The sequence below is a fragment of the Mytilus edulis genome, chromosome 9, assembly GCF_963676685.1.
Source record: "Mytilus edulis chromosome 9, xbMytEdul2.2, whole genome shotgun sequence".
NCBI lineage: Eukaryota > Metazoa > Mollusca > Bivalvia > Mytilida > Mytilidae > Mytilus > Mytilus edulis.
In genome coordinates this window covers 53993771-54010354 of record NC_092352.1, presented here as the reverse complement: position 1 = coordinate 54010354, position 16584 = coordinate 53993771, and the positions used below count along the sequence as shown (strand labels likewise).

Genomic DNA, 16584 nt, shown 5'->3' with positions numbered 1-16584 from the left:
TATAGAATGGATCGGATAGGATCTTTGCGCCGGATTTTGAATACAAACGACAAGTTTGTCAGCTAACAGATCTTTTTTTAGCATATGTAAGTGGGTGTTACCTACGAAACGTAGGCATTTAAAACAAGTGTGTGTCTATTTTCGTTAAAATTGATAATTTCTGACATAATATTCGAGGTTAAAGGGTTCAAACCATTTCAATGTGTAATGTTTGCAAATTGAAGTCGGTAATATATTTGAATATGAAAACAATTAGGCATTAAAATACGTAAATTACAAACAACATTTTGAAAAACAGTTAACAGCAAAACAGCATCAGTGGATCACGTTTATTCAGTGGACATTAGTAAGTAGTAAAATAACTATATATTTCATTATTAGATAACTTGAACATTGTTCAATCGAATCTCAATGTTGTGTCGTAAAGATATTCTAATACCTATTAATATAATCGAATAAAGTAGTACAAATTCGAATGGCATAACACTGATAACATGACAAAATGATGCTGATTGCACTGCCCAAATATTAAAACAAAAAAACTTCGAGGCAATAGTAGAAGTCATACTTTTTTCTGAGGCCGTTTTTGAGTGACTTTATCTGTTTGTGTGTAATTTTTTTTTGTATTCGTTAACCATATAAATGAAACTAAATTCTATTTGTGTGATGTCTTATACATGTTATATCTAAACTGATTACTGACTTTAGCTCATTGGTGGCATGAATAATGACTCAAAGGCGAGAGCTTACTATCTGATCACCTTATTTTAAGTTATCCATTTTTTTAACATAGTGATGATAGCTGACTCTTATTTCTTGATGATATTTGATTTTTTGTTTTGCCTCTTGGTATCGTTTTGTAAACATATCCTCTTTTGCATTGATCAAAAAATCTCAGATATTATAGAAATTGTTGGCCTTCGGCTGTTTTCTGCTCTTTGGTGGGGTTACTGCTTCTTTGACACTTTCCTATTTTCTATTATCATTTTTGTTTCATGTAAAAATAAAATATAGTTTGTAATCGTCGAGAACATTTAAAAAAAACAATGACATAAAATTTGAATTTGGAGAGGATGAAATATCTTAACTTATTGATACATATGAAACAACATTTTGACCCCATTAAAACCATTAACTTTAGCTATTTTGATGTTACATAATAAACATAGTCATTTAAAAAAATTGTCTTTATTTAGTTAAAACGATGGTATTTCCAAACGTAATCATCTAGGTTATCTAGCATCACAAGATAAAACGACAACACAACCTTTTAAAAACTAGAGAGGTAATTAAGTGGTCACATATATCCCCAACCGCAGCGACTAATGTTGTAGGTTTAGTATCAATTTTATCTCAAATATTACCTCAATGATATCATTAAATGCAACTATCTCTATATATATCACCATGATCATGTCATCAGTGGAGCGCAGTGATGAACACAGAAACATACCTTACATTAAATTTGAATACTAGAATGTTAGTTTAAGGAATCAACAAGTAAAATTCTTGTAATAATAGGTATGTCCCTATGTTGAATTTCAAAACGTTTTGTGACCAATGATTTCCTTGGAATTTCAGAGAAAGTATGTCATCATCCAAAAGCTATCAAGAGGCCTTGATTGGCATCATGACATGTACACATTAAACAATGTATTGTGATTTGTAACAGAAAAAACATATATGAAGTATATTCTAAGTACAAATCTTAAATAAACTAGCTTACCCGGACTGAGTAAATTCGATATATTCTCGCAATATTTTACAGTGGTATTATCAATACGAAATATATCTATTGATATTTGGTGCTTTAAATCATCTAGTCATTGAATACATTAAAAGCTGTATAAATTCAAATGTCAGGCTTAACTTTTTTTTTTTTTATCAATTCAGTATTTTTAAAAGTCTCATGTATATGGACAGAACAAACAACAACGATTTTGAAAACAGATAAATAGTAAAACTGCAGCTTAATAAATTTATTACGCATATCAGTAGTAAAATAACTATATACATTCGATTACGCATCTGTATATTTCATCCACATGACATGTATATTTGAAAGTTGAAGACCCTTTTTTTTCTGAAATGTTTTTATTTTTTATTAATGAAATGAATCAAACGACATCCATTAATTTGAAGATGATTATACTATCTTATAGGGATACTATACTTTTTCTGTCTGTAAATTTCCAAGAGTACCTTCATCATCAGTAGTTGGTTATTAACTACAGAACTGAGTCATAACATAGATTGGCAATCAAATTAACAGTAGATAAATTCATAAATATTTTTATCAAATAAAGTGGGAACTTCCTTAACTTGGCATAAGATGGATCTGTTGGATCAAATAACTCTACATGTGAGTTGGCAGTTAGACATCCTTAACTTTCACTTTATTTGAGTATAGACGTTAATAGGTCGCAAAACTTTGATAAAGTTTTTTTTGCATAGTGTCGATACAACTGCTAGAGGAATGTTAGTCCCCTATATTACTCTCAGATCGTTAGTCGTTAGCTTAATCACTGATATTATTGATAAAGTATTTTAACAACAAAACCTTCCGTTGAGAATTTGAGATATATTCGAAAAAAAAACTAAAGCTCATACTTCCTAAGGCAAAGTGGACCTCAAAAGGACTTGGATCTTATATGTGTGGCCTCTGTAACCGTATAGCTCTTCACGTGGAAAAGTAGGTGTACATCATTTATTTATTTGTTTTATTTTTGGGGTATGAGTGGGTAGCATTTAAGGTTAATCAAAATAAGCACAACATGCGCGACAAATTTTAGAAGTGAGGTTTTCTCTTTTTTTTAATTAGGTTCGAGTATTGATGTAAGCAAAGTTTTTATTTGTTACAACAACAAAATATTATATTGTTTATGTTTAAAGCCGATGCATATCCATTGATCTTAAGTGATATAATGTATTATGTAACATTTTGAAATTGTCACTACACAGAGGCAGACACATTTATTACTTTACAGTGATTGTATTCTTCTAAAAATAGATAAGCATGCTGTAATTATACTGAACAGATGAGTAGATGATCATGTATGTGAACTAACAAGAATACTTAGTGTATTGTATCAGATATCCTTGATTAATTCTTACCAGAAGGTAACACCTCCCGAAACTAAAGCTTATTTTAATAAGCTATAGTTAGAAGCGGGGATAAGGTGTCTGCAATACTAGGCGGTGTTGTCGTAGAAGTTAGAAATAAATAGTGAAGGTTCCAGTCCCACTCGTGGAGGAAGTTACGAATCAGACCTTCTCTAAAATCGTTAGGTTGATTTTATAGGCACTTTATATTGTATTATAGTAATATATAATTAGACGATGTTTTTATCTTTAAATCTGTAATTGCATGACCGTGATGAATTTTTTTTGGATAAAATTTCAGGTACTTTTCTGGAGTTATGAAACTATTTTCTGCTGAAAGATTAAAAAGATAAACCCGTTTACAATGAATGAGGAAAAACAAAATTTTCTACGGTTATTCTGTTTGGTAAATGATATTGGATCAAACGCCGCCAGAGATAAATTTGACGTTTTTTTCCCTCCGAATTCATTGATTACAACGTTAAATAATGGAAAAAGTCATATCAAAATGTTGTGCGACAACAAAAAACTGGCACCGTCGCAGAGAGACATACTTTATCCTCCTTCCGGTAAGTGCTCTTACACAAACATCTTATATCTTCAAATTAATTTTACATGAACTTTAAAATATTACTTGCAATATAACTCTCTGAACTTCAAAAATAAAGCCTACATCAATTATAACACATCCTACCCCGCAAAAATTGCTACCAGACCGCCAGATAAAACATACACACTAGGGAATCAAAAGAGATGGGAGCATGTCCGATTTATAAAATATAAAAATGCACAATGAATTTATAATAAATTTGAATAAGAAAATGTTTAAATATTGTTATGCACAGTGTGTATTTAAATGTTTTTTTTTTAATATATTATTAATACACTCGCGATAAAAAGAACTTTTTATTTAGACAAGGCGTTACAGGAAAAACAGCGTGCACTTCTCATATAATGATCATAGAGAAAAAATAAAAATCAACAAGGTAAAAACATCCAATGAGAAATAAACAAGATGTTAATGAATTATCCATTGTCATGAGAGGGACAAAAATCGTGTAAATCACAAAAAAAAAATTTAAAAACCAAGAAAAAAGCAATAATTTCAATAATTATCCTGGTACCTTTGATAACTTTTTCACCTGTGGGTCGATGCCACTGCTGCTGAAAGTTTCTTCGCCGAGAGTATCACCAGCTCAGTAGTCAGCACTTCGGTGTTGACATGAATATCAATTATATGGTCATTTTTATAAATTTTTTGTTTCCAAAACTTTGAAATTTAAAAAAAAACTAAGGATGTTCTCATCCCAGGCATAGATTACCTTGGCCGTATTTGGCACAACGTTTTGGAATTTCGGGTCCTCAATGCTCTTCAACTTTGTACTTGTTTGGCTTTATAACGATTTAGATCTGAGCGTCACTGGTGAGTCTTATGTAGACGAAACGTGCGTCTGGCGTATTTAACTATAATCATGGTACCTTTGATAACTTTTTTCAAGAATGTTATCATACTTTTACTATTGTTATATTTTACCACTTCAGGTGGAATTACTTCATCAAAGTTATACGACATAACATTAATGGTCTGTCTTCTGAGACATTTATACAACTATAGAAAACCAATTAATGGATTGGACCAACTTTCACCTCACACTGAAACATTCCCTGAGGCTGATTTTGCTAGAATTAAGTTTTACAGAAACAAGTTAGCACATGTTAGTAGCAATGAGATAGACAATACTTATTACACGACTAGTTGGAAAGACATAACCGAGGTAGGTTTATGATTTTACATATAAATAACATAAGCTATTTATATTCTAATTTTAAAGTAAGTTCAGAACGTTTGAAATTGAAATCACTTCTTATAATTCGTTGCGTTCGAAGCGAGTTATTTTTTTGGATGAGCTTACATCAGGAATGCTGTTTAAATTCCAAAACGAGGATTTCTCGTAATATAGCCTTACAGAAAAAAAACATTGATGGCAAAGGAGGAAAAACTCTATTTAATATTTTACTTTATGTCAAAATTGGTTTTTCGCTGTCTTTGAGAACAGATATAAAGTTGTGACCAGGATGAATTTAAGATAGAAAACAGTAATGTTTGAATATGTTCAAATCAATTAAAATTGAGAATGGAAATGGGGAATGTGTCAAAGAGACAACAACCCGACCAAAATAAAAAAACACAACAGCAGAAGGTCACCAACAGGTCTTCAATGAAGCGAGAAATTCCCGCACCCGGAGGCGTCCTTCAGCTGGCCCCTAAACAAATATATACTAGTTCAGTGATAATTAATATGTATTGGTTCTTATTTTAACTAATATTGAGAATGGAAATGGCCACAGGCTCCTGACTTGTGACAGGCGAAACTTGTGGCGGGGTTAAACATGTTTTGTCAGATCTCAACCCATTCCTTAAACATCTAGACAATTTAGAAAAACAAACACACAGAAATACGCACCGTCAAACTCAGTGTAAAGGAAGTCGAAGCCCGTTGTCAGAATAGGTAAGAAAAGAAACTAAACAAAATTACAATGATACATGAATTGACAAAAGACTACTAGCAATTATTGTATTGACAAATCCAGACCTCAATTTAACATGTTAAACTGGTTGAAAGATTACGCCTTCAACATATGAATATCAGGCACAATCCCTCCAGTTAGGTGTCACGTTCCATACCATCATGACATATATAAGACGAACATAACCCATAGCAAGCCAACAACTGGTTTTATAATGAAAGGGGTTTATTTCCGATGCAAAGACCTTATAAATAAATAATTAATAAAGTACAGATTTGCAGTTAAAATTCATATTCTAAATATGCATTCATTTCCCAGAGACTTTACGAAAATCTCGGGTTTTGTCGATACATCAAAAGATAAACACTATAAATTGTAGAAATGATTTAGATAAAGGTAATGAACGGAACATTCTCTATAAAAACAGGTTGATGGACTAACTATGCATTGATTTACAAATTAATTTTGAAAGATAGTTACTAGTTTTTCCTTTTCTATAACTTTAAATGTGTAAACGCCGTCGAAATCTAATACGCTGCAGTACTGAATTTTACATTTCTTATATAAATATGTCGTAGCTTGCCAGAACGTTTTACTGCTATATGTTTGGTTTGATGAATAACACCATATTTGTAAATTATAATTTATAAAAACTAATTCATACGTTTTTAATATAAGGAATATAATTCATTTGAATTTTTGGTTATCCAAGGCAATATACAGACTCGGTGGCCAAGCGTTTATGAGTCTATGTGAGGATCTTGCCGGTTCAGAAATGACAAAAATTACAGAAGGAGATGTTAAACGACTAAGAGAAGAAAACCAAAGTCTGAAAGAGGAAATTATAAATTTCAATAGCCATGACATAGGTAAATTGAACATATAGTTTTTATCCAACACACATTTACCAAAATATGTTATTATGAACAAACAAGAAAGACACCATACTCAATATGATTACATTAATATCAGTCTTACCGGTGAGGCAAATCCTTCAAAACATAGAATTTTGTAATGGACCGTCAATGTTCTGATATTTTATCTGATTTACATTAATGTCACAGTAGCTTACAAATGTTCAAATCTGATAAATCAATAAGAAATAGAAAAAGAAAAGCATGAAACGAAACTGAAAGAATCGCATAAATATCAAAAGGAACAAAACCATTTGCGAAGAATTGGTAAGGGGCCTGCAGCAAACGACTAATCGGATATCTGAAGAATTAAGGAAAACTGCGAAAATATATGTCTAATTTGTTTAAACACTCACATATCGTATCGGTTAACAAATTTGAAATGGTGAACATTTACTTTTCTGTAGTGGTATTTTATTCTTTTTTCCTTATAACTATTTGATGCAGCTAATCTACGTAGCACTTGTTGACAAAGTCATTATAGTGGCAACATACACAATATAAACTATAAACTGAGATATTTAAGCGCCTAACATAATTTCATGAAGGATCAAATAGCTTTTGATCTATTTGCCGACGGCATGTCATAACAGAATACCTTAACATATATAAGAAGACGAGGTTGAAACGCCAATGAGACAACTCTCCATCCACGCCACAATCTGTATAAAAAAGTATTATAGGTCAAAATACAGTCTTCAACACGGAGCCTTGGTTCACACATAACAGCAAGCTATAAAGGGCCGCCATAATGACTAGTGTTAAACCATTCAAACAAGAAACCAACGTTCTAATATATATAAACAAGAGACACTAGAAAATCAAAATAAGATAAGAAACTTCGCTGAAGAATTATTGACTTGCAGCATGTGCAAGTGAATGATTCGACCTGACTAAATCTTTATACATGAGACCTCACATCTAAACCCTTAGCTAGAGATTGACGTGTGTTTGTCATAATATGTCAAGTTCCTTGTCGACTTAAAAGAGTTTGAATCTTTATTTGATATAACTGTATCATACAGGACAGCTAGCATTCCGTAATGGTAATGCCTAGAAAAGGAAAGATATGAACAAAAATGTTTCATGTGGTTTAGTCGAAAAGAAACCTGCTGCACAATCCTGATTCTAATTTGGATAACTGTTGCCCAATTCTTGTCCTCTATGCTAAGGTTTAAAGGAACACATTGTGAAAGCTTCGTAAACATTAAAACACGAAATATCTGCGCATGTACATGCTTTATAAAGTAAGAAAGTATCAGCAATTTTTTTTTAATTTCAACTGAATCACATGTTGTGTCTCATTTCAGAAAATCAGAGAAAGAAACGTTTAGGTAAGTACATATTTGTTTTGCTGAAAGTGTGAATGTGTCATTTAACAACAAGAAACAAAATATAGTAAAGAGGACGTAACTACTGTTTCGGAGTTCGAATACATATTTGTCCATTGTCTTTTTGATCAACCTTAACAAATCGAAAGTATTTAATTCCTGTTGATAAGCAGTATGCTTTGCAATGATTCATTTTTAAATCTTATCGCGGTCCCACCCGTTGAAAAGATAATGTGATTGTGGTTACGAAAGTTGAATCACATTGTTTTGACAGACATTTGTTTAGAATTTTTTTATTCATTTTTACATATATTTGCATCCTGCCATGATCATTATCTCTTTTGCAGTTGAGACGTGTGCTATGGTGGAAGCATTGGAAAAAGAAAATACATTCATTTCGACTCCCATATTGGATGTTGGTTTAGAATTTCTTAATAAGAGAGGAGTCGTACTAATAACTGGGATGGCCGGGATTGGTAAAACTAGAAATTGTTTTAATCTGATGAATATGTTTTGCTCTGAAACAGAATTTAAGTATCAAATGATTAAGTTAAAGAATATTATTGAATGGGATGAATTGATTGATCTAGATAAAAATTACATTGTTTTCATCGACGATATATTTGGAAAAACAAACGCCAATTACGACAAAGAAATCCATGGTAAAATCCTGAACAAGGTTTATGCGTTTGTCCAAAAAGGTAACATTAAGGTCATTGTGTCTACAAGAGATACAGTGAAACGACAATGTCAAGATTTTATCGGAAGTCATCCACGACTGTTCCAAAACTGTGAAATTGACCTAAATACTGAACCATTCCAAATGAATGTAGAACAGAAACGTAGGCTCTTGGTCACTTATATGAGAAAAAATGATGACTTTAAATATACAACTGATGGTTTTGCAGATTCAACTGGTTCTATTATTTTGAATAACATTGAAATCCATGATATTGCTTCGTCTAATTTTGTAATCGGGTTCCCACAAGCGGTTATAATGTTTGTTCATAACAAAAAGTATATTACTCTAGGTACCGCGTTCTTCAGCAGACCTGACGAACAAACTTTAGAAGATATAAATGACATAAGAAGACAGGGACATCAGAATGACGATTTAAAAATTCAATACAGCTTGTTAGTTCTTACTGTTTTAAATGATAACTGTTTCGATCTTTCCCATGCCGATGCCATCACGAAAGTCAATGAAATAATTCCTACAATATATGGAGATAGTATTAACATGATTAAGATAACACAATTAGATTTAATTGATTCCATTCATACTTTACAAGGCAGATTTTTCAAAAAGCATCAACATATTGCCATGTTTGAACATCAATTACTTTTGAAAGTGTTTTAGTGTCCTTTGGACAAATAGAAATGAGCAAAATTATACCAGTTGCGAGTTTTGAATTTATATGCGAGATGATGAGAACAACAGAATACAAACCGAAAGAAGGCGAGGTAGTTTTACTTGTTCTTGAAAAATTTACTTACCTTCTAGGCAAAAGAATTTCATATCTTATTCATAGAGAGCATAGACATGAAAAAAGCAGCTCAATTGATACAGAGACTCTTGCATTCTGTATTGATTAAATCGACGAACGAGTTGCTCATTGATTCCATACTACAATCATTCGTAAATGAAGAAAATGAGTGTTGTTCCGAACGTGAGTGTTGTTCCGAACTTGGAATGTATTCTTTTGTCAGTTTTTATGACACGACTTCAAGATTAAATAAACGTTTTTCTAAATCGACGTTTCTACCTGCCGAGTTTCTTTTATATTTTGCTAGAAAACCGGGAAACGAAATACCTTTTGATATTGCTTTGAAATATATAACTTTAATTTTAGAAGGAGATTTCGATATTGATAAAAAGACATTATGTAAAACAAAAGTAACCGAGTCCATATATCTTCTGTGTGCATACGGAGACGCTGACATGGTTGACAAAACTATAAACTTTGCACACAAATATTGTATTCCTATTTCGCATGACGATTTAATCGCTTGTTATGAATTCGGAGGAAATGTCATAAGTATTTATAAATGTATTGAAGGAGCGTTTTTGTTTTCCAATCTTTTTGTTTTGCGGTGGCTGTTGTCAAAATATACGTTTAACATTAATGAATTTATAGAACCAATGTTTACGAGAAAGACTTATCCCCCACCACCACTTGAATCCCTCAAATGGCTCACAACAAGTCAAAACTTAGACAAAAGGATCGTCTTAAAATTAAGTATAAGGAACAACTTTGAATATATTGCAGACTTTTTCTGGGATGAATCAGTTATGCTTCAGTCAGAGCGATTTCAGTTAATTATCGAATGCTGCAAAAAAAGAATATATTATATGATTCCATGGATGATAAGGAGGGTCAAGATCAATAAGCACGATACAGCATGTGCAATACGTTATTTGCTAGGTGGAGATAGATTTCCTTCCCTGGATGATTCCAATGAAAAGCAAATTGTCAAGATCATGAAGATATTCTTTCATGGGTTTGATCTTTCGAAGGTAGACATTAAATCAACAATAAAATTAGCAAGCCAAAACGGGTTTTTCGAAGTAGTTCTTTTGTTTTTTGAAAAATGGAGTCCGTGTGATTTTGATTTGCCTGCAATTTTCAACGAAGCATGCGAATACTGTAATATCAACATGGTACAATGGATGTTAGATTTTGTAGAGCATAGATTGTTAAACTTCACTACTGCATTTTTGAAAGCATGTGGTGGTAACAATGGATTAAGTCGATTCAGTTATATATCCGTTGTGGAATATAGTTCTGATAATGACGAAAAGGAAGATAAAAAGCGATTGCAATTGGTCATCAAACTCTGGAACTGTGTTGATGACAAAACAACTTTCAATGCTGAAAATGCTATCGAGAAAGCATGTATTGTAAAACGATTTCATATCCTACAATGGTTACTTGAACATATGAAACCTGAACACCGTAATGTAAGTCAAGTGCTACAAACTTGTTGTGAAAATGGACAGCTGGAACTTATAGAGTGGATTCGTTCTAATATTGATACTTCTGTTGTTGATTTTAAATCGTGCCTAATATGGTTGTCCTCATTTACAAAAAAATCAACAATCACATATTTTGCGCCGGAAGGGAATGATAGGGCAACGAATGATAATTTAACTGTAGTAACGTTCGAAGATACATTCCAAACCAAACAAATCAAACTAGTCTCATTTATATTAAAGAATCAAAAGCACGAGTCTTTATGCATAGCTGAGTCTATGCAGAATGCTATTGAGAATGACAACAAATGCATCATAAATCTGCTGCTAGAAAAATGTGATCATAGATATTTTGATATGCAGAAAGTTGTGGAAGGGTTATGTCGTTTAGCACATACTGATATTGTCAAAAGTATTTTAGATAAAGGCAGTAATAAAACCCTGAATATGAATTTGGCAATGATTCTGACGTGTGCCGGTGACTTCAGAAACAGAAAAAACAAACAGCAACGAATTGATCTGATTGATTATCTGTGGAATCACTTTGATCAAAAGCTGTATGATTTGAATAAGGTTATAGATGTATCACTTGAATATCAATCATTTTATATAATAGAATGGATATTAGACAATATTGACCAAGATTTATATGACATTAATCAAATTATGTTAACTAGTTGTCGCTCAGCTTACATAGATCTTGTTAAATATCTAATCAATGATGTCGAATTGTCGAAATTTGATATGAAAACTGCATTGATAGAGGCCTGCAATCCATATCCTTTGAATCATGGGGTTATTCAACATGCACATTCCACAAATCGAGTTGAAATCGTTGATTTAATTCTTCGTCACTGTGGAAGGAATTACTTTGATTTGCCAAAAGTTCTGACATCTGCTCATGAACAAAAAGCATATGACGTTGTTTCTTTTTTCTTAGAAAACAATATATGTAAAGATATAAACGTTAAGATATTAATGCTTGACGCTTGCAAAGATGGATATCCTCGATTGGTGATTTGGTTATTGCAGAATTACACCAAAAGTGAACTTGAAATACAAAATGCCTTTTTAGGTGCCTGTGTTGGGAGAGAATTTAACAGTTTCCAGACGTATTATGACAGATTAGTCTGTCTCCGTTTTCTTTGGGACGAAATTGATCATAGTTTATTTGACACTAAAACTGCACTTAAGCAAGCGCAGCAAACAAATAATGAGAAAATAAGTGCATGGTTACTCACTCTTGAGTAAAAAAAGCTTGAATTTGATTTCAGAATAACATGTATTAGTGAAAAATTTGGAAGAAATTAACTGAGCTTAAGTTAACCTCTGTGATAAAAGAAGTACTGACATTGTGAACAATTTCGGAAACACTAATACTGAAAAATGCTTTAAACGGGTAGTTTGAATAAAACAAGTGACTGAAGTAAATTCACAATTAATCATTGAATCATGAAACGTATTTATTGATACCGTTTCCTGCCATTCTAGTGTACAAAATACCTCACATCCGTCGTATTTCTCAATAGTGTTATTTTATAATAGAATTTCTGCAGGAGTAAATAAAAACAGCAATATCGTTTCATAACATCAGACAAATTTTATAATAGGACTTTAAAACTTCTATAGCATGTATGGACATGATATCTGTTTCAAATGATATGTATTATTTGTATTCTTCTCCTTTTGAGAAAGTTATTAATCAGTGAAAGTACCTCAATTGTAAAGGTTTACTCGTCTGTATTATATGTATATTTAATAAATTTTATACGGCTGCATAGTAATTGTTTGCCTAAATTGCACTTGCTAAACTAAATATTTTATAATACTCAATTAAAAAAGGTGTCCATTAAAGACCACGGGACAAATATGTCTGTTCTTTCTTTAACAATGAGCAAAATTTATACCATAAATTTGCAAAAAGCATTGGAATGATATCAACTAGAAACAATTGAGAACAGAAATAAAATGATGTATACTAAAACAAAACAACAAAATAAAGTAATATGACCAGACCTTCAACAACGACAACCACTGAGTTACAGGCTCCTTTCACAGAACAGGCACATCCAAATTGTGGCTTGATCAAACTCAAAATTGATATGTGCGGGCGTTCATTCCCCGATAAGCAGGTACAGTCTTATACAGCATTGAATATAAATCGGTTAAAAAATTACTAGACTGATAGTTATGAAAATAAAATTAAGATTGGAAAAGGAAAATGTGGCAAAGAGACAACAACTAGACCAGATAGCGAAAGGGCCAACGATTTGTCTTCAACACAGTGAAAAATCTGGTATCAGGATGCGGTAAGTTAGCCCCTTTACAATGTGTTTACTAGTTCAGCGAAAATAGACTTCGAAATATACATATGAATCAAAATTCAAAAAGATATCCTGCAAAACAAAAATCCGTGTAACTTTGATTTGCCAACAATTATTAACGAAGCATGCGAATACTGTAATGTGGACGGACATGGTGCAATGGATGTTAGATTTTGTAGAGCGTAGATGCTTAAACTTCAACACTGCTTTTTTGAAAGCATGTGCTGGTAACATGGATTAAATTGTTTCAGTTATATATCCGTTGTGGATTATAATCATGATAAAGAAAGCATGCATTGTAAAACGATTTCATATCATACAATGGTAACTTGAACATATCAAACCTGAACACCGTAGTATAAATCAAGTACTTCAAACCTGTTGTGAATATGGACAGCTAGAACTAGCAGAATTGGTTATTTCTAATAATGATACTTCTGTTATTGATTATAAATCGTGCCTAATATGGTTGTCCTCATTTAGAACACATTCAACAATTACCTATTTGTCGGCGGAAGGGAATAATAGTGCAACGAATGATAATTTAACTGTAGTAACGTCCAAAGATACATTCCAAACCAAACAAATCAAACTTGTCTCATTTATATTAAAGAATCAAAAGCACGAGTCTTTATGCATAGCTGAGTCTATGCAGATTGCTATTGAGAATGACAACCAATTATGTTAATTAGTTGTCGCTCAGCTTACAGCGATCTTGCTAGATATCTATTTAATGAATTTGATACCACATCTTCTTTTTTATATTGAAATGTCGGACTTTGATATGAAAACTGCATTGATAAAGCCTGCAATCTATATCCTTTGTATCATGGGGTTATTCAACATGCACATTCCACAAATCGAGTTGAAATCGTTGATTTAATTCTTCGTCACTGTGGAAGGAATTACTTTGATTTGCCAAAAGTTCTGACATCTGCTCATGAACTAAAAGCATATGACGTTGGTTTTTTTTTTAGAAAACAATATATGTAAAGATATAAACGTTAAGATGTTAATGCTTGACGCTTGCAAAGATGGATATCCTCGATTGGTGATTTTGGTTATTGCAGAATTACACCAAAAGTGAACTTGAAATAGAAAATGCCTTTTTAGGTGCCTGTGCTGGGAGAAATTTAACAGTTTCCAGACGTATTATGACAGATTAGTCTGTCTCCGTTTTCTTTGGGACAATAATGACCAAAGTGTTTTTGACCATAAAACTGCACTTAAGCAAACAAATAATGAGAAAATTATTGCCTGGTTACTTGCTCTTGACTCAAATATTTCTTAGGAGAAAAGGAAAACAAGTTGATAATAATTTCAGAGTAACATGTACTAATGAAAAATTGGAAAAAAGGTACTGCGTTTAAGATACCCCGTGATAAAAGAAATACTGACATATTGACGAATGTCCGAAACACTAATACTGAAAAACACTTTAAACGGGTAGTTTGGATAAAAAAGGAGAATTAAGTAAACTTACGATTGATCATTGAATCAAGACACGTAAATGAATGCTGATACGGAAACTTGTAAATACGTGAGTTTTGTTTCTGATAAAACCGTATCCTGTCGATTCTAGTGTACACATTACGTCACATCCGTCGTGTTTATTAATAGTGTTAGTCAAAAATAGAATATCAGTAGGGATAAAAAAAAAATACTGTTACATAACAACAGCAAATCTAATAAAAGGACTTTAAAACTTCTATTGAGATGATATATGTTTCAGAGTTATGTTATCAGTTGTATGTATCATTTGTATTTTTCTCATTTCGAGAAAGTTATCCACCAGTGAAGGTACCTCAATATGTATAGGTTAACGCGTCTGTAATATACTGTATGTATATTTAATAAATCCTATACGGCTGCATAGTATGTGTTTGCGTTAATTGCACTGGTTAAACTTAAGATTTTATGATACTTACTTTAAGATATATATCCATGAAGGACCAACATATGACCAAGGAACATATTTTTTACACTTATACATCTACATCAGCTTTTAACAATATCAAAATGTATACCAAAAATAGGCCAAAAAGCAGAGGAATGACATACACTAGAAACAATTAAAACAGAAATTATATAATGTTATATATACTGAGAAAAAATAAAAATAATAATAATAGGACAAGACAGTCAACAATGACAACCACTGTATTGCATGCTCCTTCCACAGAACAGGCACATCCAAATTGTGGCTTGATCAAAATCAAAATTGAATTGATATTTGTGGGCATTCATTTCCCCATAAGCAGGTACAATCTATGGAAGCGTTGAACATAAATCGGTTGAAAGTGTACTAGACTCATAGTTATGAGAATAACATTCAAGATTGGAAATGTAGAATGTAACAAGGAAATAACAACTATACAAGAGAGCAAAACGGCCACCAATCAGTATTCAGCACTGCGAAAAATCCGGTTCCCAGAGGGAGACTTAAGTAAACCCTTTTAAAACACTGTGTTTACTAGTTCAGCAAAAGTGGACGTCATACTAACTTCCGAAAAATACAAATAAACTAAATTAAAAAAGTTATCCAGCAAAACAAACATTAGTCAGAGGTTCCCGATTTGAAGCAGGTGCAAAATAGGATAGCTTACATTGTATGCTTAGCAAGTTTTATCAATACGTTACATGCATCGTTGTACAATATAACGGAAATCAATGCGAATGTCATATAAGTAGGAGGTTTAGCGCAATAAAACCAGGATCAATCCACAATTTTCTACATTTGTAAATGCCTGTACAGGAATATGACAGTTGTTGTCCATTCGTTTGATGTTTTTTTCCTTTGATTTTGCCATTTAATTATGGACTTTCCGTTTTGAATTTTCCTCGGAGTTCAGTATTTTGTGATTTTACTTTTTATTGAATATTCACTTGGATAATTGTTTCAGTTTTTGAACACTTTACTCCATTCGTGAGATCAAAATTACAAAATTTGCCAGAAAGAAAAGTATCTTTGAAGATTGGTATTTGTTATATATGTTTGTCTTATACGCGTTGCCTCATCTTTTTTTTGGGTTTTTTTTTTGTTGCTGCGAAGGTAGTATTATTAGGAAAAACAATATAAAGCGTTTATTTTTCAATGATAGATACATTTTTATAGAACATTTATTTGAAATCGAAATGATCTCTATAAGGGATTCTACTCTTTTTGACTTTTAGTCAGATATTCGGAATCCTTAATTTCTCTTGAAGTTCCAAAAAAATAAAATGGCCGCTTACCTCTACTTTTCTTTTCATAACTTTTATAATTTGTTAATATCTTACAACATTTTTTTATATAGTTTAAAAAAAACAATACATTGTTAAACGTATGAAAAGAACCAATCATTACCCGCCAAATTTTCAATTGCTCAAATCGCAAAAAAATAGAATCCAGAATTATCATTCTATTCTTC

General features: G+C 32.0%; 1 protein-coding gene across 2 annotated transcripts; it reads left to right on the top strand.

The window, feature by feature from the left end:
- The first annotated feature begins 234 nt into the window (after nucleotides 1-234).
- LOC139488590 (uncharacterized) lies at nucleotides 235-12264 on the top strand. Of its 2 annotated transcripts, XM_071274309.1 has the most exons (6): nucleotides 235-346; nucleotides 3404-3671; nucleotides 4645-4877; nucleotides 6344-6500; nucleotides 7856-7879; nucleotides 8224-9248. In XM_071274309.1, exons 2-6 carry the CDS (start codon nucleotides 3467-3469, stop codon nucleotides 9234-9236), a joined length of 1632 nt encoding a protein of 543 aa, XP_071130410.1. In that variant the 5' UTR covers nucleotides 235-346; nucleotides 3404-3466; the 3' UTR covers nucleotides 9237-9248. The 2 variants fall into 2 exon arrangements, with proteins under 2 accessions (XP_071130410.1, XP_071130411.1); XM_071274310.1 differs by lacking the exon at nucleotides 7856-7879 and having other exon boundaries at nucleotides 8224-12264.
- Nucleotides 12265-16584: the final 4320 nt, after the last annotated feature.

Excerpts from the sequence above, each read along its gene's own strand:
- LOC139488590 (XM_071274309.1), top strand. The coding sequence starts at position 3,467 with ATGAATGAGGAAAAACAAAATTTTCTACGGTTATTCTGTTTGGTAAAT. Across the intron at positions 4,878-6,343 it reads GTTGGAAAGACATAACCGAG|GCAATATACAGACTCGGTGG; the intron begins GTAGGTTTATGA and ends TGGTTATCCAAG. Across the intron at positions 7,880-8,223 it reads TCAGAGAAAGAAACGTTTAG|TTGAGACGTGTGCTATGGTG; the intron begins GTAAGTACATAT and ends TCTCTTTTGCAG.